The following is a 23,213-nucleotide window of genomic DNA, read 5'->3' as shown; positions in this document are numbered from 1 at the left end:
TCTTTTATAATTTTAATATAAATATGATTTCTGTGGATTTAGAAGAGTTTTGAATTTACAAATGTGGATTTTAACTATTTTACATTTTTTGGGAGTGTGGATAAAAATAATACAAGGTAAGTGTCAATAAAAAGGGATCTATAATAAATACTATCATTTTTCGTGTTATTTGAATTCCAAATTCAATTTTTTATAATTTTTTCCTATTTAGCTCAATCGCCCATCCTTGATTCAAGATGTTTTTTGAGTAACGGAGGCTCTGCTGAAAGTTTTCTTGTCAGTGAAGATATTGCTGTAGGAACAATTATTGGTGAGCTATTGAAAATTTTATGACAACAATATTTTATTATATAAAAAATGCATAAGAATGAGTAAAAGCGGAGTTGATAAAAATTTCAAAATAAAAAAAAATATTTCACATTATTTTAGGTCCATAAACACCTGATGGAACTCTGGATATCTCGAATAGTTAAAAAACAAAGCAAAAACATTTTTTCGTTATTTAAGAAATATATCATTTTTTTTAATAAATTTAGACTGTATCACGGTGATGCATGTAATTAATTGTGATTACTTATGATTTTTCGACATTTTTTGAAAATGCACTTGGCTTGTATATTATGTTTTAAGTTAAAGTAAATAAGTTCTCTTACATAAAAGTTACATTTTATTTCTTAGGTACATTGACTATCAATGGTAATCCAAATATCGAAAAAGGAAACATAGATTTGTCACTTAGAGAACGTAATTCACCAGTTCAGGTATATCATATATTAAGATAAAAGTGCATTACAATGAAAATTAAAGTTTAGTTACTTATAAACTTCAAAAATATAAATATATATTCAAACAGATTTCTCAAGGAACAAAAGACTTGGTATTGATAACTCCATTGGATAAAGAAGCGCAACGTGGTCCTGCTTCTGTATACGTTAATGTAATTTGTGATAGACGCCATACCAACGACCCGGTAAACTCAGTTGTTCTTATTTAAAATGTTTACTTCGCATGAGGACTTTTTTCTTTTTTCACCTAAATATTTTGTCTGATATCTCCTTCCATCGTCGCGTCGTGCCTCTGAAAATAAACTATTTCATACAAGTGTGAATAATTTTTTATCACAAAATAACTAAGATTTTTTTAGTTTAAATGATGAAACTACAAATACTATGTGTATAAAAAAAATTGATTAAAGTATTTTATAATAATCATAATTTATTTTTATTTAAATAAATAAAATGGTGATTTTTGTGCATAGCATGCATAACATGCAAAATGTTTAATTGCAGTTTTCATGAGAAAAAAGTGAAAAAAATGAAAAAATTAATTTTTATGATGTCTCTCTTTTTTGAACATTAGTTTATATTTAAGTAGCTTTTAACGGACTTTTAAAAAAATAAGGTGGAGTGAAAATATAAAAAAAAAGTTTTAAATGGGAATTTTAGTAAAATGAACCTAAATTAGAATTTTTTAAATGTTTAAGGTTGCTCCAAATGAAAATCAAAAATAAAGTCCGATGCCCCATTTTAAAAGTCGAAAATCCAATGGGACAAAAAAAAGTAAAAAAATCCATCAAAAATGACCGTTTTTTGGTGTATTTTCATAATTTTTAAAGATATTTTTTAAATTTTTTTTTCAAAAAATTTAAATTTTTACTCAATTTTGTTTAAAAAATGATTAAATTAAATTAAATTTTCTTCTTTAAATTTGTTTTTTTAATTTCTAATTTTATTTTTCAAAATTTTTTAACAGTTATTTTGTATGAAATTTTTATTTAATTTTTAATATGTAATATTCTGAAATCTATTTCCCGGGCAAAAAGGATAAATCGCACAACTGCAGTTTTTAACAAACAGAAAAAACGATTTAAAGTTTTTTACGGTTTTCTACCTGTTAAAATTTATTTACGAACTATTTCTTCTTGAAAATGCTTACAAAAGTAAATAATTGGCCAATAAAAACAATTTTTGTGCAGAAAAATTTCTTATCCAATCTCTAAGTGGTAGTTTTGGGAAATTTTTTATTGAGAAAAAGGATAAATCGCACAATTGCACAAAATTTCATATAAAAATGAGATTTTTTAAGTTTTTCAATTTCAATATTTTTCCAAATTTTTTGGTTCAAGTTGACTTTTTATGTAACAACAGAGCATAAACAACACAAAAACATGAACAAAAAACGATTTGGAGAAATTTTTATATTTGATTTATTACCAATTTGTATGCATTTGTGCGATTTATCCTTTTTGACTATTCTTTCTATTAAAATTAAATTGAAATTTTTAAAAAATTTTTGAAAATCTCTCAATGTATCTCTAAATACTCGTCTTTAAGCACATTTTCTCATTCTTTACTCAATTTTGTCAAAATGTGCAGTTGTGCGATTTATCCTTTTCGCCCGGGATTTTAAATTAGTAAATCTCAAAAAGATAATTAAAAAAATTTTTAACGTTCAAAAATTGTTTAACAATTTTGCCATTTTGTATGAAAACAATATTTCAAAAATTTTTTTAAAAAATTAAAATGTGATTTTTTATTTAAAGAGTTTTGTTATACCTGTCAATATCAGAGTTACTGATGTCAATGATAATGCTCCACAATGGGTAGCCGCACCTTATATTTTGACTTTATCCGAAGTTACAGTTCCAGGAACAAGGTATATTATAATATTTTATAAATTAGGGAATACTCATACTATATATTTTTGAATTCTTGTTAAATAAGAATATTACAAGGAGCACATGCTGTAGATGAAGATCAGCCAGGACCATATTCTACAATCGAGTATCACGTTCTTCAAGGTCCCTTTTCTGATTACGTCCAGTTCGTAAGTCCTTTAGAGGGAACGTTAGTTTTGAAGAAAAGTTTAGACTATGAGGTATTGAAAAATTTTACTGTAAAGTTAAGAGCTCAAGATCAAGGAAGTCCTCCAAAGTTTTCGGACACTACATTGAGAGTTATAGTGATAGATGCTGACGATCAAAATCCTAAATTTCTCAAAGATTTTTACACGGCGGAATTACTGCACAATACTACAGGACAAATCAAAATATATCCAGAACCCATAAAAGCTATTGACCAAGATGAAGGGATAAAGGCACCGTTAGTGTATAGCATTAAGCCCTCATACGAAGCGAAATATTTTTCTATCGATCCTGTAACTGGAATCATAAGATTAATTTCACCTCTGGCGTCAGGTATAGAAAAGTGAAACTAAATTTTAAAAAAATTCATTGTACTTATATAGTTGTTTTATTCCAATTTTTAGAAAATCAAAACTCTGTGACACTTGTAATCAAAGCAACACAACTAGACAATGCCGACAGATATGCGCTAGTTACATTAACTCTGTCAAATAGAAAAAACAATCAACCAATTGTTTTTCTCCATAAACCATATACCGTCAAAGTAAAGGAAGATCTTAGTGTGGGCAGCAGAATTTTCTCTTTTCCGGTAAATAGGGAAGATAGAAAACTTACATACAAAATACTAGAAGATGAACAGTCAATATTTTTTGAAATAAACAACTATGGTGAACTGATTTTAAAAAAACAATTAGATTATGAAAAGTCAACATTACATGCCTTTTCGGTTGGAGTTTTTGATGGCATTTTTAGAGATAAGACTGATGTAACAGTTGAAGTAATTGATGTAAATGATTGGGAACCCAGATTTCGACAGACATACTACAATTTTGTGGTTCCAAACACTTTGTTAGAAACAATGAATGACATTCCTCTAGGAAAATTAGAAGCAGCAGACGGAGACAAAAGTGGTCAAAAAATATCGATGCGCTTAAGTGGAGCATTCGCTTTTTTATTTAAATTAGATTTTAAAGGGATGTTGTGGTATATTGGAAGGAAACCAAATGTATCAACAGTTCATTTTTTAGCAATAGCAACAGATTCTGGATCGCCACCTAAAAGTACAACAGTGCCTGTGTCAGTTAGTTTTGAAATGCCTAATGAAGCAAAACTCAAATGGGCTCCAGGCGTTCTGAAAGCTTTTACAACCATTGTAATTGTATTCATTTTAGTAATCATTATAATGTCAACATACATACACAAACAGTTAGTATTTTCTTCATTATTTATCATATAAGAAATATTTCATTCAAAATGTTATAGACGTAAACCAGAGTCATATTTACACAATCCTACTGAAGCGGAAGCAACGCACGAATACATTGAAGATGTGAAAGAAACCTCGAGAAAAAAAATAACAATTGGCAATCCTATGAATACGTATGGAGGCTCTAATAGTAGTATTAGTGCCGGAGCTAGCACAATTTTGGCAGCTAGTTTGGAACGTGAAGCTAAAAAAGTTTATGATCATAATACTGGAATTGATCAAGGGAATTGCATATGTACAAAAAATGACGAACGTGACGGGTTTTCCGATGATAAAATAACGTCTAATATATGTTGGGTAGCAAACGATCAGCATAATACTCAAGTGAAAAATATTAATTTTGATTACTCACATGTTTTACAACAAGATAAGGTAAATTTTATTTAATGTATTTTTTTATATTATTTTATAAATATATACTCTATTTACAGGTTAACATTTTAACTTCAGTTGGTAACTTAGGCAACTCTGAGAATAACTTAACAGTTTATTTTTGATGTGAAAAAAAAGAAAAAATATGTTTTCATATTTTTAGTGAAATGTATTTATGTTTAAATAGGTACAAATAAAAATTATTAAACTACATATTCTTCTTATTTCGTTTCAACAAATTGAATTTTGCCATTTTTACAAAATGATCACTAGCAAAAGGTACATAAAAGGCTCGCAAAATGTTATTTGGTTTCGTTGAGTCAACAAAAGCCATAGACTTAACTATACTCCATTCATCTAATCGATCTGAGTAATTTGGCTCCAACTTTGTGTGTCTTCCGGTACTGAGGTCTAACAAAAAGTCACATTTTTCGTATTCAAAATACATGGAAAAGTTTTCTTCATTCTTGTCATTGAAATAATCATGCTCATACGCGGTGTCGTTTTCATAGTAGGCCGGTAATATTCCCTTAAACTCGGATTTTAAAAATCTGACTCGAAACTGATCAGAAGGAAAGAAAAAGCTTGTAGGAAATCTATACCAATCCTTGCCAAGACAGAAGTTGTAAGTTAAGTTACCATTGTTTAAGTTTTCTTGAATGTTAGGTAAGGTATCAATTGCCCTAACAAGATCCAGTGGAGCGTGGTAATTTCTGTGCAGCGATATAATCCGTGAAATACTTAACAAAGAACTTACTATAACGAAAATGACTGCAATACATGTTGTATGATTCAAGTAACAGCTGTTATTTGGTGTGCTTTTATATTTTATGTTTATGCGATTAAATAGCTTTTGTACAACGTCAACACTTATAGCACCACAAAGAGATATCATAGGGTATATAGGAAAAAGAAACCTCTCTTCTTTGTGTGGTTGTAGAAAAAATATTAGGAGCCACATATAAAAGGGGGCTAAACTAAGATAATATGGTATGTTTAAAGTTGCATTGGACTTTGTTGGAATAAAGAAATATCCGACTAAAAGCATTACAGGAGTCAATAGAGACATTAACCAAATTATATTATAGTTGAGGAAACCATTTATCAAATAGAAAGACGTTGGCTCAACACCATATAGATTAGGACCATGTGAAGTAAATACGTTGTAAAGAACCAAATTTACTGGTGATATCACTAATTTACCAAAATATGATGAATCAATTGCAGTCATAGGTATTAAAATTACAGCTGCTGAAACTAATGACCAAAAAACAAACGTTTGAGTCTTCTTCTGCCTAATAGTGATATCAAATGCAATTGGTAGTCCTAAGATTGCAACAAATGGCCAACCAAGTAAGGAAGATACGGCAATAAAAAATGTGGACAAATTGTACTTTTGATTCCACCATGCTGCAAGTGCTAAATTAATAAAATACATTGAAAATGAACTTGGCAAAAAAGCTGAGCTTGATATGAACATCCCAGGACAAAATATTTGAAATAAAATCCATAGTCGACCAATGTGAACACCAAATTCTTTGCATATAGACCTATTATTAAACAAAAATATATATTTTCTCAAATAAAAGTAAATAACAAAAAAGACTTACTTGTAAATATAAAACTCGCTGACAGCACAAGTCAACGCCAACATACACCTAATGAAATAAAATATCAGAATGGGGCTAGCCGAAAATATATTCTTGTATATCCATCCCGGTATTCCATTGATCAAAAGGTAAAAATATGACCTAAGTGCATATTTCGGATCGTATTCCCAAGTTTGTAATCCAGTGTTATACATTAGAAAGTGCAGTGGTTCCCAATAGTTAAACGTTTCATCACAATCTAAAAATCAAACATTATATTATTTAAATATATGTATACATTTTTGTGTTGCCAGGCCAATTTTTTTTTAAGGTTACCTGTTATATGAGACCAAATAGCTGCACATAATCGCACAGAGCACAGTATTTTTAATGCACTTTCTGCGTTGGGCAACATCACCATTTCTCTGAAAAAAAATACAGGTATATTTCTTGTTATTTAACTTTTAATACTGCAAAGTTTAAAATAGTAATCTGATTACGTTTTTCCTTGAACATTTGATTTATTTCGATGGTCTTTGATTTTATTAATTTCAACGTAATTTGATTGTCGATGATCTGCTTTGCTAGAATATTTTCTATGTTTTACCATTTTTTATATTAATAGCTTCTTGATGTTTTTCTATGATTTTATTAAAATTCAAATTAACAAGAAAACAAATGTTTTTTTATTTTCTTATAAAAATTTAAATACATATTTACTTAAAAAAGTCATCACATTTTTAAAATGTACACTCGTTTCTTTCTTATATTTCATACCAATGAATGTATTTAAGAAATTTAAGGAAGCAAAGTAAGTGTATTTATTTAAATATTTATTTATATGTTTTATGCAATATTCGACATGACAACCAATTCCAGTAAAAAAAATTTGACCTGAACCTAAGAAAATTGTCAGAATTTAAAAAAAAAAAGTTTTGAAATACTTATTAGTATTTGACAAAATTTAAACAATTTTTGGTCAAATCTGCGAATATTTTAGTTGTTTTTATGGTATCTACATTAAGAAGAAATTTAAACAAAAAAATTTCATGAAAATACCTGTCAAAAAATTTTCAAAAATATTTTTTTTTTGAAAATATTTGAACGGCTAATGTGATAAATCGCACATATGTATGCATTTGGGAAAAATCGATTTAAAGTTTAAATCAAAAATTAAAGTGAATTCCAATATCATATGAAATTTTCGTTCTTCCATGATCTGTTAAGCATTGTCATTACTAAGTTTTAATAGTGCAAAGTAGTTAAAATAGAATAATGTGATAAATGACGTGATAAAAATTTCGTTATTCATCTTATAACTTCAAATATTTTTGTCCTGAATGACATTTTTAACATTTATTTGCCCCAAAGCACATTTTAAATTCTTGACCCAGTGCACATTTTGAAGTTTTTAGCTCTTTTACAAATTTTAGACTTCTGACCCAGTAAGCATTCGGAATTTTTGCCCCAATGTACATTTTAAGCTTTTGGCTAACTGTTAAAATACATTTGTCAACCTAAATCTGTAAAACATAAGCATCTGAGCTACTTTATCCCAATTTCATGCATGCCTATGTGCGATTTATCACATTGTTTGGAATTACATGCTTATGTGCGATCTGGCACATTGCAATTAAACAGACATTTTTTTGAAAATTTCTTCAAATTAAAATTTTCATTTTTTTTTTCTTTTCTGATGGATCTCACGACAAACTATTCAGTTTTTTAGTTCTATTTCTGTTTTATGAAAATCTCAAATCGTTCTTTTAGTATTTTTTAGAATGGAATTGCTCATTTATGTAATTTTTAAATGATATAAATATTTTATTATTTTAATCAATTTTTTTATTTTCTTCTGTTAAGAAAGTGTGTTTTTGTACATTTCTTAGGCTCCGGCATGGTGCATTATGACAAGAGTAAGTTTTCAGAAGCTTGATTGATTTTTTTTTTTATTTAACTTTGGCACTACGTAAGGCGATTAAGTAGTATTGGTTACGACCAGAGATAGCTCCGAAAATTATCCGATGATGTTCTAACTAAACTTTCAATGATTTATAAAAAAGCACTGAAAATAAAACTGGAAATTGTTAGTAATATTGAAAAATCGACTTATGTAATATAGTCAAATTTGGGGTTCTAAAAGCGGCGTGATTTAATTCGCGCTAAACCTTTCTTTGTCAAAACTAACATATTTCTCCATGAACCATAAGCTCTCGCACATATAGTTTGCTTAGAATCGGGTCACAATCAATATCTGAATGAAACTACAATATATAAATAAAAATAAAATAATAACATGGTTTTACAATCATATTTCATATTTACTAATGAAAACCTATTTTATCTTTAATTACAATTTTTAATAAATATATCCATTTTTTATTGCCAACTCTCTAATTTTTTCTTAAAAGTAAGGATTTCAAGTCGAGTTCTAAGTCATAAAAGTATAAAATAATACATTGTTTGAGTTCGTCTTTATTTCTGACGAATACGCGTTAAAAACTAAAAAAAAAATACGCCTTATCGGAGCTCATTAAGAATTTTCCACTCATTTTTGAATTGACACAAGGCCAATTAGACAATCACGAACAGATTTTTTTCTAAATAAATTTAAAATGCGACAAAAATATTTTTTTTGTGACTGACAAGTTTTATCATATGTACTTGAACATTTTTTATTATTGAGTAAATAATTTTATAAGTTTAATACAAATTTTGGAAAGACTTATGTATTTATGTAAACAATGCATACTTCAATTTACAACCAGCATTATTGTAGTATAAGGTTCATGAGGCTTGTTTTGACGTGAATTTCATGTTGGTACTATGGAAGAAACAGAACTAACGTTCTGTGATTCTATCTCCTCTCTTATTTTAACAACATAGCTGCAATACACAGGATATCTTAACGTGGTTTGCAACGCATCATTATGTTCTTCTAGCGAGTTTTTGGCATAATGTTTCACTAAAGCTAACAATGACTCGTAAATATTAAATGGCTCCGCAAAACCGAATCCTCGATCTGTTTCATTTATAATACAATGGCTTATTACTGTATTACAAATTATCGATAGAGCATAACCACCAGCAGTACGTGCTCTTATCAAAAAGGTTCCAGTTGGTAATTGATGTAGAAGTATTTCTGCTTCCTGTCGACTTGTATTGGGAAGAAACCAGGTTTTCTCATCCAAATGGGACAACTCCAAGTTTTCTTGATTTAACCACGCTTTATATCCAAATTCTGTTATTTCTTTTATTTGATGCTCTTTAATTCCACGAGAAATCAAATGTCTGAATGCAGAAAAATATTAATATTAGGTAATTACAATTTAATAGTTCAAAAGAAATACTTACGTTACAAAACGTTCCTCTGTTTTTCGCAGTTTCTGTAGAATAGGCTGCAAACATCGTATTTTTCTTTCTAATGTTAAATATTGTGATTTTTGCTCATCATATTCTGACTCTAGTTTTTTCTAAAATAATTTTTTATCAATAAAAAATAGTTTGATACTGCTTAATAGCATTCCTTACTCTACAGTGTATCAAAAGTTCTAAACGATAATTTAACAATTCTTCGTTTTCACGAAGACCTTCCAGCTCATGAGGTTCTGCTTCATTTTTGTAACGTTTTTTCAATTCTTGTTGTTCTTTAAATTGATCTTCAGCTTCATGAAAAGCTTCAAAGGCTCGCCATTTGATGTCCAAGTCGTTGTCAATCTTCTTGTATTCAGTTGAAATTTTGTCACATTCTTTTTCTCGAGCATGCAGGTCTTTATGTACTTCTAAATATTTTTGCACCAAATTATCAATATCTTTATAATTGACAATGTTATCATCGTCTGTCAAATGTGAAACGGGGAATAACAGTGTCGTATCAAGTATTCTGTTATAATGTTTCAATGAATTGGTGCGGTAATATGCTATCAAGTCCGGCACCGAAGGAAAATCAAGACCTTCAGTGCCTTTCGTAAAACCATATCGAGAATTGTTATTATAAATTTTAATAACACGTTCAGCACCGTCTTTTTTCAATGTTAGCGTATATTCTCCTTGACCACTGGTAGCATCTCTTACTAAAAATGTACCATCCCGGGCGTTTCTTAATTTTTCTCGTGCCTCATCGCGAGTTATGCTCCCAAAGTACCATTCACAATCAGACAAAGACTTTTCTGAGGTGTTGGTATTCGTTTGTTTAATAGACTTAGAGGACTCGCCTGAGGTCATAATGTACCCACATTGCGTAGCCATAAGTGTTCAGTTACCAGTTTTTTTGGGACAATAATAATTAACAAAATAATCTTTAAAAAACCTGACAGCTGACTGACATAGCGACACAAATGTCACCATTTTTGTTCAATTAGGCGCCATCCATTTACGGCGTCGGAAGTTTGAGGGGGGGGGGGGGGGGGGGGGGGGGTCCATGAATTTCCGATGGATTTCGACGTAGGGGGAGGGGGGGTAAAAGTATAATACGACGTCGTATAAATTCTCTATAATTAAGATTTTTTGTTTCAATTTGTCAATAATATTTAAGCGCTTCAAACTTTTTCGATCTGTTTTTTAACTTACTGAGTAAACATGTACAATTTAACACAAATTTCCATATAAATCTGAGCTATTTTTTAACAATTTTTCTTGAAAAAGGGGGTATTTTACTAAAAAGTACGTCGTAAATTAAGGGGGGGGGGGGGTCTTTAAATTCTGACGCATTCCGATTATAGGGGAGGTGGGGGTCAAAAAATGTCCCTTTTTATCCGCCGCCGTAAATGGATGGCGCCTTACAGCGCCAAAGTGTTAATAATTTCTACTAAATATCATATGTGATTTAAATTGACTGTTAGCAAATCATATCTATTTGTATATTTAAACTAATAAAATCAATATATATGTATTGCATATATATGTAAATATTTGGAAATTCTGCTTCGCAAAAATCTTCAAAGTTTTTTGTAGTGTGTTAGATTTAGATTCAAGAAAGTTTTAAAGCAGTAATATCTGAACGAAATTATCTTGTATTTAGATGTACGTAACTCTAACTTTAAAATTGATAAAATCATGTGTTTTCCTTCGAGGTTGTTGTTCATATACATTAAATAAAATACGATATGAAAAGCCAAAAAGAGAAAACTTAAAAAGACTTATGTATTTAAATATTTTTTATTACTTGCTAAATAAATTTGAAACATTTTTGCTTATCGTGAGGAATTCGTGTTTTAAATAATATCGAATCAGCTCTGTATTGAGTATTTAATAATGGAGTGTACCCGAAGACTTTTGTAAAGAAATTGATACATTTATGGCGTTCTTGAAAGTGACTATCGTCCTCAGACAGAGAGACCGGACATCCGGGGCACCTAAACGTCCATCTGGATGTTACTTTTACTGGAGGTTTTCTCGTAAAGTGAGATACTAGAAAGTTCATTGCTATGTCTTCACAATTCATAAATTCATCAACTTTATCTCGAATAGCTTGAGGTAACCAATATGTGTATAAATAAGCGTAGTATTTGTGGAGGAAAGCAGCTCCAGTCAAAACCATACTAAGTTCACAGCTGTAATTTGAGTTATAATTCCAAGCATTATGCGAATTTGAATCCCATGCATGAAATCTTCCGGGAAAGCCCACCACACGATCTCTATTTTCACGCCATACTCTAAATCCGAACAAGATTTCATCATGTCTTAAATGCGCATCATCATCTACAGATAGTATTGCTTCGGTTTCTATTACATCATATGGTAGAAAACGATTATTTAAAGAGTTACGGAGTGCTTTAACTACTGTTACAGGAACCCCAATATCTGGCCACCGTAGATCTTCAAGAGGTGGTTTCGGAGAGTTCCAAACAACGACAACTTTATTCAGATAAGGCAATCCATAGAGTCTACTTAAAGAATCCATCAGTACTTGCTCTCGTTCATACGTAAGAATAACAATGGTAAATTGCTCACGCGGATAATTTCCACCCAAAGCTTCACTGAATTCCTTTCCTGCTCCTCCAGACCCTCGGCCAATAGGACGAAAACCCATGGAAGACCCTTTGAATTTTGCGTCTGATGGCAATACCGGATCAAATGGTAAGTTAGGATACAATACAAAAGGGTCAGCCCAATCGTTCCATATTTCTTTTGATTGTGTTAATAAAAATGTATAATTTCTTTTGAATATGGGACTTGCAAATGGTTGCTCAATCGGACCCAACGATTCTTCTGGCTCAGCATCCATAATAGTTGAATCAGATTTAAGAGGAACAAAACTAGAATTAAATACACTGTGAGCAGTAATATCTAGAACTGGTTTAGGAGGAATTCCCAAACGATCTCTCAAACTCGCCACGACTGTGTCGACAGTTGCTTGGACAGTACTTAAATATTTTTCCCAAATAATTCGACCTTGGCGTCTCATCATCAATAGATCTCCATCTGAAACAGACCGTAACAAAAAGTGAATTTCGGTTATTCTTGCTTTTGGCAGTGTTATGACAACTTTTCGCCAGTCAATTGTCTCTTGATATGGAAGAAGTACGTGTTCACCCAAGAGAACTGGTACACTTCCGCTTCGTAACGATTCATAAAGTCTTGAAAGCAATAATGTTGATGTCACAACATTTTCACTAGGTGTCAGTATTAACGCAAATGTCGATTCCTTTAGTACCAATTTCCTGGAATTTTCTGTACCACATAATAACCAATCCTTGAATTCCAGTAAAGTAAACTGCTGGTCCGTGGCGGGTACACATTCAAATTGTAACAAAAACTTGTCCCTTGTAGAGCTGTGACTTATTTCTTTTAAGTGTTCTAAAATGAAATTGTCCAATACGTCAGTATTTGTATTTGACGTGGGTTCCCCTTGGAACGATAAAAGATACTTTCGTCTTGCTGGAACTATAGGGGCACAATCCTGCCATACGTCGCCCCCAGGTGGTCCTAATAACGGAGGTAATATTAAATCAAAACCTTGTCTGAACTGGTTTAAAAAAAAGATGGATTGTGCAACAATTGCTCTCCCTGTGTCTATGGTATATAAATGGTTCTCTAGTCCGATAGACCGTCTAGATAATGATAAAATAACGTGATTTCTTCCGTCTCCACCCCAATACGGTAAGCTTGAAAAATTTTTCAGATTATTGTTTATAGAGAGCGTAAAACTTTTCTTCTGATTTAAATATCGTGTGTGTTCAATATTATTCTGGTCTGGTAACGCTTCTCCTACGACCACAAAAAATATGCATGCTTTTTTTGGATTTGATGTCAAATGCGCATTGAATCCAAATGTTTGTTTGATTGTTGTTTTCAAATAACCTTCAATATCATATCCAGATTTTAAAATTGGTGTTGTGTCAGGATCATAAAGATATATTGGAAATCCTGAAGTAAGACTGCATCGCGAGTGATCAAAGCAATTTGCCATTTTACATTTTTGAATCGTGTTTCTATCAATTGGAGGATTTGCTGATGGAACGTCATTTGGATATAGTTTTAAAGGGCTCGATAATTCTGGTGTGTCTCGTAGTATTGCTTCACGTTGAGCCACCATTGCTTGTTCAACTGATATTTTTAAACGATCAAGCTCTGTTTGTTGCTTTTGCAGTTCTTGTTTCAAATCATCGATCCGTTGACTGTAAAGGCTTATATCAGATTGTAATTTTTGTCGTCGTGCTTCTAGTTCCCTTAATTCAATTGACACCGTACCTTTTATTCTTATCATTTCATCGATCCTCAATTTTAAATCTGAAGCTTTTAGTGAATTAAAGTCTTCAAATACTTCTAATTGGGATCGTGATCGATGATGGTTATTTTGTAGATGGGATTCATACTGTAACACAAAATATTTTTTAAATAACATATGTATTTTGAGTTTCTCTGAATACTTACATTATTCAAATAATAATGTGTTAACAATGGTATCAATGATAAAAGCGTGAAAATTATTATGATAACTTTATAAAAGTGTACATGTTTTCGTATTTTTGAACACAGACGTAAATCCTTGTCGTAAATCATCTTTATTTTCCATTTGTTTAAATAATTTATTTTTTTTTCAATTCCACTTTGTTTACTCTGTATAAAATTAAATTATATCCCCCTGTCAAGAATTAGTTTCAACTAATACCGGTAGACTTCGCTTTGAACAATATGTGGAAGTTGAAAACAAGGAGGCTCGTAACTGAATTGCGCGAGAAATCCATAGTGACTCATGCAATGCAGTCACGAGCCTGAAAACTTTTTCTAAAAATAAGTACATTCAGTTACATATTTATCTTTTGAAAGAAACAAACTCTAATAAAATATAACATGTATTTAAAGAGAATACCTACTTAAAGAATAATAATCTTTCAGCACATAAGAGATGACATAATTACCTCATAATAGAAAAACAGGAGCATTTCGGGTTGATTTTTTTGCTAACATTTCTTAAAAAAATTCATTATTTTTTTATCTAAAAAATGAACAGGCTCACCGACACATTTATGAAGAAGAACCGCTTCTAATGAAAATCAAAAATATAGTCCAATGCCCTATTTTGAAAGTCGAAAATCCTTTTTTATCCGATATCGTAAAAGGATGGCGCCGTATTTCAAAACTTTTATTTCGACTCTTACAAAATTCAATACACCTCACAACCTTAGAAACTGCCCACAGACCCTAAGGATCCTTAAAAAAACAAGAATTGCTATAAAAATGTTGGGGCACAGGTGACACCCACACGGACAACAAGTCGAGTTTAATACCGAATTTTTTCTTCGAAATTCTGTAAAAAGTACTATGATTAACCTAAGGCGCCATCCATTTTACGAAGGGGGTAAACGGCAATGTACGACGTCTTAAAAAATATCCTATATTCAAGATTTTATTTTTTTTTCAAAAAATTCATCAAAATAATGGGTGCATTCAAGAATGCCCATCGATGGACATCAATGATTTTTTTCCATATTTTTCTCCATCAATGATTTTTTTATGATGGATAACCGATGGACATCGGATTTTTCTTGAACGCATCATAAATTTTTTTATGCATCTTGAACGCAATTTTTTTATTGCTTTATTTTTTGATAATTTTATTGTACAACGAATATGTGTTATTGCCGTATATGTTTGCCAAGATATGTAACAAGCCGCGAAAAAAACCGCGGACCCGCGAAAAATTTCGCGGATTTTTTCGCGTTTTTTTTTCAAAAATTTTTTTTTATTTTTTGTTTATCTTATAATGGGGTTTATACAACACCGCGAGAAAATTCGCGGACCCGCGAAAAATTTCGCGGTTTTTTTTCGCGATTATTTTTTTTTCTATAGAAGCCCCATTACTCATATAAGATAAACAAAATAATTTTTGAAAAAAAAATTCGCGAAAAAATCCGAGAAATTTTTCGCGGGTCCGCGGATTTTCTCGCGGCGTTATTTAAGCACTACTACTCACATAAAATAAACAAAAATTGAAAAAAAAAAATTTTTTTTTTTAAAAAAAATCGCGAAAAAATCCGCGAAATTTTTCGCGGGTCCGCGGAATTTTCCGCTGCTTATCGATGATAACATATATAAAAATCGCGACTAAAACAAAAAAATCATCAAGTTATGCATCTATGATGGATTCCGATGCATACTTTTACATTTTATGATGTTTTCCGATAAATCGAACAATCCATCATATTTAACTTGAACGCGTTCGATGGAAAAAATTATGGAAAAAAATCATTGATGTCCATCGATGAGCAATCTTGAATGCACCCAATATTATTTAAGAGTATTTTCGACTTTGAAAGCTTTTTTACTCAGTTTTTAATTTTAATGAATTTTTTTTTTCAAAAGTTCCACGAGTTTGCAATGAAATTTGAACTACCTAATATTAAAAATGGATGATATATAAAAAGTTGTGAGAGCTATGTTAAATTTCTTTTTATCGTCGAATTAAATATCTGTTTGCCCTTGTTAATACATACGTTAAAAAGTTATTTCTATGATCATACTTGTAGTAGTGGAAGAAAATTTATTTACTTTAGAGTAAAAGTAATATAATAAATATTTTAGTCGGTAATATGTGCAATATAAGAAAATTATATTAATATATTTAATCAATATGTATATTAAGATAATTAACATTTAATTAATATTTTATATTAATATAAGAAAATTCATTTTCTATTTGAGTACCTAGACATTGTCCAAAGATAACCGTATATTGATTCACTCTACTTTATGCCAAATAATACATATGTACCTATACTGAAGAGCATTCATTGATGCTGTGTTTGTTAAACTGTGAGAACACAACGGCTGTTTTATTTTTCTTATTTGACAATGTTGAATATTGCGCATTCCGTGTATTAAATATAAATACAATTTTATATAAAGAAATCAAGCATTATACCAAATATACCATAAAGGCATGGAGAACGTTCAAAACAACTTCTTGCATTGTGAAATTTTCGTCAAAAGCATCAGTTGCAGCATATATGTTGAACTAAACAGACGTGAATGGTTATGATCTTTTCGCGATATTGTGTATTTTTACTACAAGTAACAGAGTGAATAATATTCTTAAAGATTGGTTTGATATTTCAGTAGCATTGATATTATATTTTTGGCAAAGTAAATTTTAATGCAGTGTCATACATTATTAATCATTTTCGACATTTGTTGTCAATTTGAAATAATTTCTCATTTACCACTTTAATATAATATTTACTATACGGAGTTTACGTTCAAATAATTGGTAAGACAAAATGTACCATGTCTCATTTCATAAAAAATCAATATTCAATTCTTTCTATGCAGCATTGAAAAGAATTATGTATAATTAAATAACCAACAGTAAAATATTCAAAACATTTAGTGATATACTTATATTTTGAAATTTTCAATGCAAAAGTCCGATAAGTCGTTGTATATTAAATTGAAATATTTCATTTTGACTATACATAATATATTGCTTATGCTAAACTATTACAATAGATATAGCTTTCCTATAGCATCTCAAGAGATTTTAATTTTTAAGAGAAAAATGGGTAAATTTTATACTTTAAAAACTAAAATTTGTTAAACTTATTAAAACATGTATATTACTGTAAGCAAAATAAGGACCCTCGGGAGGAGTCCGAATTAGGGTAATCTTAAAGTAGGTCCCAAGCTGTTAACAATTCTATATCGACCATATCAAAAAGGGCCGGGGTTTAGAAAGCTATGGCGTCATCCATTAAAGGCGTCGGCAAAAAAAGGGCATTTTTGTATGTACAAATGTACATTTTTTTATGAAAAAAGATGCTGACCTTTCATTCGTTTTCTATCATAAAATCCGTAAAAATTCACCAAACCGCTTGGTTGTTTTTTGGAATTGTAGTAAATTTTATGCCCTTTAAAATGAGCTACATGGTTTTTTGATTTGTCTGGCGCATCAGACCCCAAAAATCAAAAGTATCTTAATTCCCATTTTTCTGCCTTTGAAATACAGTATAATCTCCCAAAATGGGCAATTCTGAGATTCAGCATATTCTGAAATTCGGCACCCCGATTTCTATGAAGTTTTAACCAAAAATTCAAGTTTTAGGCTTATTTAGAATATTTTTAATAAAAAATGGTTTAAAATTACCTAAAATTTCATTAAAAAATGTATAAACTACAAAACACTCAAAGTTTTGATGATTTAAAAGAAAATTATTTTTTTTTATTTTTTAAAGAAAATTATTATTTTTGTTGAACTTTTTTGTTAAATATGATTTATTTAGCTAGTTTAAAAAAAAAAAATAGGTAAAACTGATCAAATATTAAAAATTTTTCTTGAAAAAATAAATATTTTCATGAATTTGGAGGTGCCCAATTTGAGAATAAAAATTCTCTATTTCGTACACTTATTTGAATTTTGGGTGCCCATTTTGGGAGATTATACTGTACTATAACTCCCTTAAAAATTCACCAAAATCGATAAAAATTTTTTAAATATGTGTGAAATTTTCCGCTGAATCTTCTTGTAGTGCAACTTATGGAAGTTACCTTGGAGAATGTCAATGAAAACCATTAAAAATTTCAAACTGTCATAATTTTCTAAACCCCGGCTCTTTTGGATAAGATCGATATAGATTTGTTAACCTATTTTAAGACTGGCTTAGGGTTCCGGACTTAGTTAGGTTAGTTTAATTGACTTAATTTATGATTTTTTTTTATTATCTTGAGTTAAATATAGTTCTATGAAATGAGCTTAGTTCTCGGGAAAAAATAAACTTTTTTCACCTCTGCTTTGCAGAAAGCAAAGTAACAAAATTTTGAAAAATATAAATTTTCATTTAAAAGATTTATTTCAGAAGAAACATTTTTGTTCTCAAATACTTAACTTTACGTTGCTTTACATACTTGTCACATCTTTCAATATTGTTTTCAAAAGGTTCTTGTTTATTCCTTTTTAATTCACTTTTTTGCTGTTTTTCTGAGGTTGAAAACTTCTTTTATAATCATATTTATATGTGTATATATATTTTTCAGAATGGAATATATAGGTTTTTTTAGAATGAATTAGAATTTTAGAATGGAAAAATGGAATATGCATTACATTTTAAAAAATACGAAAACAAAGGTTTGGATTTTTTTATAAAACAGTAATAGAAATAAACAATTGAACAGTTTATCGTAAGGTCCACTAAAAAATACGAAACTTTTGCTTTGGCAAAAAAATTTTCTCCTTGTTTTTTAAAATTTTATGATAGTTTTAAGAAACTTTTATTGCAAAATATGGCAAAATACGTGCACAGATACGTGTAACAGATAGGTCGAAATTAAGTTTTTTTATTTAATTTTTTTTTTTACCAGAATGTTTAAGAAAATATTTTTATAATCTGGTTTTTTATGAAAAAGGACTCTAAAAGTTAAAAATAAACTAATCTAAATTTTAGAAATAGAAAAGAGCACAAGAGGATTTATTTTCAAAAAAAACTGCTAAAATTTTAAAAAAATTTTTGTTTATTTTAAACTTAATTTTCTTAGGCCATTAAATTTAATTATTATGTCGCCCCCCTCCGATTTTGCCGAAAAAATTCGGGGGGAAAAATAAAAATAATTAGAAAAAAAGGAAACTTTTGGTACTTTTTGATTGAAAAACGATAATAATGTCCAGTAAAAATTAAAATTATATTAGATATAAACTTAACTTGCTTTATAAAACGCATTATCTTTCGAAAATTTGATGAAAAAAGTTTTTTTATTTTTTCTTAAATTTTTATTTTGTGAAATTTTATTAAAGTTTTGACTAAAAAACTTAAAATAATAAAAGTAAAAATTATTTTAATGTGTTCAATCAACGATTAACGTTCAAAAACGTCAAAAAAGTAGTAAAAAAAATTATTTTTTATTTTTTTTCCTACCCCAGTTTTTTTACGTTTTTTAAATATACATACTATTAGAAGTAGAACTGTTGTATTAGTTATTTTTATAAATATTTATATTTATCGTTCACAGAAATATCAGGGAGGTATTAAGTTATTTCACTTGAATGTCAACATAAAAAGTTGATTAATAATGCATCAGTAATATGTTTGAGTCTTACCTAAATTTTGCTCAATCATTTAAAACATGCTCTACATCAGAAGTGTCAATATTTCAATTTTATCTTTATTAATGTCAAATGCATCTGAGAGCTCGGATAGTAATGTTCTTAACTATAGTATAACAAAACTCTTATCAAAGGTAACAAATGATATATAAAGGTAAGAAACTGAATAACTGAAATATCTCTTTTAGGAAAATGTGGTGCCTACGTTAACCTCTCCTTTACATAAAAGTGCTTTAAATGTGGGACCAAACGGAAGTGTATATGAAGAAATAAACTCTTTTTATTTTTATGAGGTAATCCAAAACAATAAGGTAAAGTGCGTTTATTAAGAATTTATACATCCGATTATTTTTAGACTGAACAACTAACAGTATTATGGGTATTATTTATTGTAATCGTAGTTGGGAATCTGGCTGTTTTAACAACATTATTTTTTAATAAAACACGAAAATCTCGAATGAATTACTTTATCTGTCAATTAGCAATAGCAGGTAGTAAAACCATAACTACATATATAAAATATAATTTAATAAACAAAATGAACCATTAAGATTTGTTCGTTGGCTTACTCAACGTGCTAACGGACATTATATGGAGACTTACTGTGTCATGGAGGGCCGGAGAAATAGCATGCAAAGTAATTCGATTTATGCAAGCATGTGTTACATATTCATCAACTTATGTATTAGTAGGTAAGAAATAAAATCACAATAAGATCACCATTTTCAACTCTTTGACTTTTAAATGTGTCTCAAACGTATTTTTTTAAATACTTTTTAGCTATATTTTTAACAATTTTTTTAATATAATTTTCGAGTATACATAATTGGTCTATTTGAGTGCAAACAGAACAAATATAGCCTTTGATCCCTGAATTCTGGAAATTTCCTTTGAAAACTTAAAATTTTTGGGGGGCATCGCCCCCATATTGCCATTATGACCATAGAATAAATCTAAACCATGTATTAAATTGTAACAACATAAAACTGTTTTTTTAAGAACCGTGTTTTTCATACAATTGTACAATTGTGCCTCTAAAGTCAGTATTTCAAAATAAGATTTTTTCGTAATGGACTATGTGAAAAGGCTCAAAACTAAAACTGTTCTGACACAAAATCACATTTACCACTGAATGTGAAAATTAATTGTTTAAACGTACTTTCATATAAAATCATTAAATGGTGCATTCCATTCTAAAAAATACCGAAATCCCGGATTTTAAATTTACCTATAAAAATACAGATCTTATTATCTTATCTTGATGTCCATCCGAAAATAATAAACTTTTGCTAAGACAACATATATTTTCGACTTATTTTAAAAATTTTTATCAATGGTTCAAAATTTTTTAAAAACGCAAAAATATCACATTTTTGGCTTTTCTGACCAAACAGTTCGTTTTCAACCATATGTTCCATGGCAAAAATTTATGTACTCGAGATGACAAACAATCCTGGTGAACAAAAATTTTAAAATAATAAACTTGAAATTTTGACCTTTTTTTCGCTACACGGATTTTTCATAGGTATATTTTGCGATAAAAATTTTTTAAAAGTATCATAAAATTTTTAAAAATAAGGGTAAAAAAATTTCGCCAAAGCAAAAATTTCTTCTTTTTTGATGGACATCACGATAAATTATTCAGTTTTTCATTTCTATTACTGTTTTATGGAAAAATCGGTAAATTTAAAATCCGGGATTTCAGTATTTTTTAGAATGGAATGCACGAAATATAAAAATATTAATGAATGCTCCTCTTTTAGCTTTAAGCATTGATCGATATGACGCCATCACAAATCCGATGAATTTTTCTGGCTCGTGTAAGGTTTTAATTTGATCACACGTACCACTTTACCACTTTATCATCAAAATAGGGACTAGAGCAAAAAGGCTAGTTGCAGGAGCTTGGATAATAAGCGCATGTTTTTCAATACCAATGATATTTTTGTATGAGGAAAAAGTTATTCAAGGTTGCTGCGTTATTAATCTGATATATTTAATTAATTCTATAATTTTTTTTTAGATAAGTTGCAATGTTGGATTGAATTAGGTGCACCATGGAGATGGCAATTGTACATGTGCCTCATTTCATCAAGTCTCTTTTTTATTCCTGCAATTATTATTTCAACTTGCTATGCTATTATTCTTAAAACAATATGGACTAAAGGAGGTGTTCTTGCATCACCAAGTATGCTAAATTATTCCAGTTAATTATTAAGTTAATATTTTGACTCAATATAGATGAATTACGAAACACAAATAACATCGATAGAGGAAGCAGGCGTGCTAGTTCGAGAGGAATTATTCCTCGGGCAAAAATCAAAACTGTCAAAATGACTATAGTTATAGTTATTGGTAACTTTACAAACTATTGAAATTTTCTCAAAGAGTACCAACTATTTTTTACTTTCAGTATTTGTAATTTGTTGGTCACCTTATATAGTTTTCGATTTACTTCAAGTTTTTGGAAGTATACCAAAAACTCAAACAAATATTGCAATTGCAACATTTATGCAGAGTCTTTCTGTCCTTAACTCCGCTACAAATCCTTTAATATATTGTCTGTTTTCAACACAAATTTGTCTTACATTCAGGTACATTATATTTTCGAAGAAAAATTTTGTTGATGTTTAAACGGGACGAAAAAGATAAAGTAACGTAATTAATCAATTTTACTCCTATAACATATCTGGCGATCTTAAATTCTAATTGTAAAATTAATATTTTTATAGCGAGTAAAAAATCCCAATTGATCAAATAGAAATGAATGAATGAAATACAAATTCTTTGCATTAGGTTTTTTGAATCCCATAAAACCATTGGTTAATCTGGTTAATTTGAAAACCCACTTTTTAAAATGTTTCTTTATCAATTTTTGTGCCCTTTAGGACGCTCTTAAGCCTGTAATAAATTTCTTAGATTTATTATCCATTATGTCACCTCAACTATCCCCAATATATGTTATGCTTATACATAAGATTCTAAAAAAGATGAAACATTATTTTTATTTTAGAAATCATTGTTTTTTTTAAATCTAATTTATAGACGAGGACCTATTTTTGGATGGTTTGTTTCAATATGGTGTTGCAGAAGTCAAGAAACTTCTTCTTCCAGTGATGGGATTTCGCGTACTTTAACAACAACTTTGACGATATCAAAACGTTCAATTATACGACCAACTAAGGTGGTTATTGTCGAAAGACCAATTACTGGAGAAATTTGAACAGTGTATAATTATGCCTAGCGGTTATCATTGATGGAAATAAATACAAAAAAATAATTTATAGTTTCCTAAATTTTGATGTTAAATATGTTCTAGATATAATAATCTCTCAAATTTAATAATTGAGGTAAATAATATGCATTAAAAACTGCATTGATTTTGATATATTTTGTTTGTCATTATGTCGTAAGTGAAAAGTGATTCAATATAATTTTTGTTTTGTATATATTAGTATTTTCAACAATTCTGAAACGACGACAATCTTTTCTTTAGAACTGATTTATTAAGAGCTATTTTCACTTTCCACTGTTTCATGTATATTTTTGAACTCGAAAATAAGTCCTGTAGGAATTCAACAAGAATAT

General features: G+C 29.5%; 5 protein-coding genes across 10 annotated transcripts; 2 read left to right on the top strand and 3 right to left on the bottom strand.

Moving 5' to 3' along the window:
- Nucleotides 1–28: 28 nt before the first annotated feature.
- LOC134827610 (protocadherin beta-12) lies at nt 29–4,696 on the top strand. The gene is made up of 9 exons (XM_063840336.1): nt 29–116; nt 212–310; nt 679–761; nt 854–970; nt 2,543–2,655; nt 2,724–3,196; nt 3,268–4,069; nt 4,127–4,502; nt 4,562–4,696. Exons 1-9 carry the CDS (start codon nt 62–64, stop codon nt 4,625–4,627), a joined length of 2,184 nt encoding a protein of 727 aa, XP_063696406.1. The 5' UTR covers nt 29–61; the 3' UTR covers nt 4,628–4,696.
- Nucleotides 4,564–6,851, bottom strand: LOC134827611 (alpha-1,2-mannosyltransferase ALG9). 2 transcript variants are annotated; one of them, XM_063840337.1, is made up of 4 exons: nt 6,592–6,851; nt 6,428–6,516; nt 6,113–6,350; nt 4,564–6,052 (listed from the first exon to the last, which is right to left on the bottom strand). In XM_063840337.1, the coding sequence occupies exons 1-4, from the start codon at nt 6,699–6,701 to the stop codon at nt 4,711–4,713; spliced, it is 1,779 nt and encodes a 592-aa protein (XP_063696407.1). In that variant the 5' UTR covers nt 6,702–6,851; the 3' UTR covers nt 4,564–4,710. The 2 variants fall into 2 exon arrangements, with proteins under 2 accessions (XP_063696407.1, XP_063696408.1); XM_063840338.1 differs by having other exon boundaries at nt 4,565–6,052; nt 6,699–6,731.
- A 1,676-nt stretch (nt 6,852–8,527) lies between these two features.
- Nucleotides 8,528–10,429, bottom strand: LOC134827614 (phosphatidylinositol 3-kinase regulatory subunit alpha). The gene is made up of 3 exons (XM_063840340.1): nt 9,623–10,429; nt 9,446–9,564; nt 8,528–9,382 (listed from the first exon to the last, which is right to left on the bottom strand). Exons 1-3 carry the CDS (start codon nt 10,337–10,339, stop codon nt 8,905–8,907), a joined length of 1,314 nt encoding a protein of 437 aa, XP_063696410.1. The 5' UTR covers nt 10,340–10,429; the 3' UTR covers nt 8,528–8,904.
- A 658-nt stretch (nt 10,430–11,087) lies between these two features.
- LOC134827615 (cardioacceleratory peptide receptor) lies at nt 11,088–23,029 on the top strand. 5 transcript variants are annotated; one of them, XM_063840345.1, is made up of 11 exons: nt 11,088–11,113; nt 19,532–19,759; nt 19,814–19,918; nt 19,981–20,116; nt 20,177–20,317; nt 21,389–21,445; nt 21,500–21,595; nt 21,649–21,813; nt 21,867–21,980; nt 22,039–22,219; nt 22,671–23,025. In XM_063840345.1, exons 2-11 carry the CDS (start codon nt 19,646–19,648, stop codon nt 22,846–22,848), a joined length of 1,287 nt encoding a protein of 428 aa, XP_063696415.1. In that variant the 5' UTR covers nt 11,088–11,113; nt 19,532–19,645; the 3' UTR covers nt 22,849–23,025. The 5 variants fall into 5 exon arrangements, with proteins under 5 accessions (XP_063696415.1, XP_063696411.1, XP_063696416.1 ...); XM_063840341.1 differs by lacking the exon at nt 11,088–11,113 and adding an exon at nt 14,354–14,483; XM_063840344.1 differs by lacking the exon at nt 11,088–11,113 and adding an exon at nt 16,431–16,614.
- LOC134827608 (exostosin-3) lies at nt 11,244–14,162 on the bottom strand. The gene is made up of 2 exons (XM_063840332.1): nt 13,967–14,162; nt 11,244–13,907 (listed from the first exon to the last, which is right to left on the bottom strand). The coding sequence occupies exons 1-2, from the start codon at nt 14,093–14,095 to the stop codon at nt 11,259–11,261; spliced, it is 2,778 nt and encodes a 925-aa protein (XP_063696402.1). The 5' UTR covers nt 14,096–14,162; the 3' UTR covers nt 11,244–11,258.
- Nucleotides 23,030–23,213: the final 184 nt, after the last annotated feature.

Source organism: Culicoides brevitarsis, chromosome 1 (assembly GCF_036172545.1).
Source record: "Culicoides brevitarsis isolate CSIRO-B50_1 chromosome 1, AGI_CSIRO_Cbre_v1, whole genome shotgun sequence".
In the NCBI taxonomy this organism is placed as follows: Eukaryota; Metazoa; Arthropoda; class Insecta; order Diptera; family Ceratopogonidae; genus Culicoides; species Culicoides brevitarsis.
This window is presented reverse-complemented; position numbering and strand designations above follow the sequence as displayed.

Coding starts and splice junctions, on each gene's coding strand:
- LOC134827610 (XM_063840336.1), top strand. CDS start 62: ATGTGGATTTTAACTATTTTACATTTTTTGGGAGTGTGGATAAAAATA. Junction 971..2,542: donor GACGCCATACCAACGACCCG/GTAAACTCAGTT, acceptor TTTTATTTAAAG/AGTTTTGTTATACCTGTCAA. Junction 4,070..4,126: donor TCAACATACATACACAAACA/GTTAGTATTTTC, acceptor AAAATGTTATAG/ACGTAAACCAGAGTCATATT.
- LOC134827611 (XM_063840337.1), bottom strand. CDS start 6,701: ATGGTAAAACATAGAAAATATTCTAGCAAAGCAGATCATCGACAATCA. Junction 6,351..6,427: donor TATTTGGTCTCATATAACAG/GTAACCTTAAAA, acceptor TTTGATTTTTAG/ATTGTGATGAAACGTTTAAC. Junction 6,053..6,112: donor AGCGAGTTTTATATTTACAA/GTAAGTCTTTTT, acceptor GTTTAATAATAG/GTCTATATGCAAAGAATTTG.
- LOC134827614 (XM_063840340.1), bottom strand. CDS start 10,339: ATGGCTACGCAATGTGGGTACATTATGACCTCAGGCGAGTCCTCTAAG. Junction 9,565..9,622: donor AACTTTTGATACACTGTAGA/GTAAGGAATGCT, acceptor AAATTATTTTAG/AAAAAACTAGAGTCAGAATA. Junction 9,383..9,445: donor ACAGAGGAACGTTTTGTAAC/GTAAGTATTTCT, acceptor TTCTGCATTCAG/ACATTTGATTTCTCGTGGAA.
- LOC134827608 (XM_063840332.1), bottom strand. CDS start 14,095: ATGATTTACGACAAGGATTTACGTCTGTGTTCAAAAATACGAAAACAT. Junction 13,908..13,966: donor CACATTATTATTTGAATAAT/GTAAGTATTCAG, acceptor TTTGTGTTACAG/TATGAATCCCATCTACAAAA.
- LOC134827615 (XM_063840345.1), top strand. CDS start 19,646: ATGCTCTACATCAGAAGTGTCAATATTTCAATTTTATCTTTATTAATG. Junction 20,117..20,176: donor CTGTCAATTAGCAATAGCAG/GTAGTAAAACCA, acceptor TGAACCATTAAG/ATTTGTTCGTTGGCTTACTC. Junction 21,981..22,038: donor GACTATAGTTATAGTTATTG/GTAACTTTACAA, acceptor TTTTACTTTCAG/TATTTGTAATTTGTTGGTCA.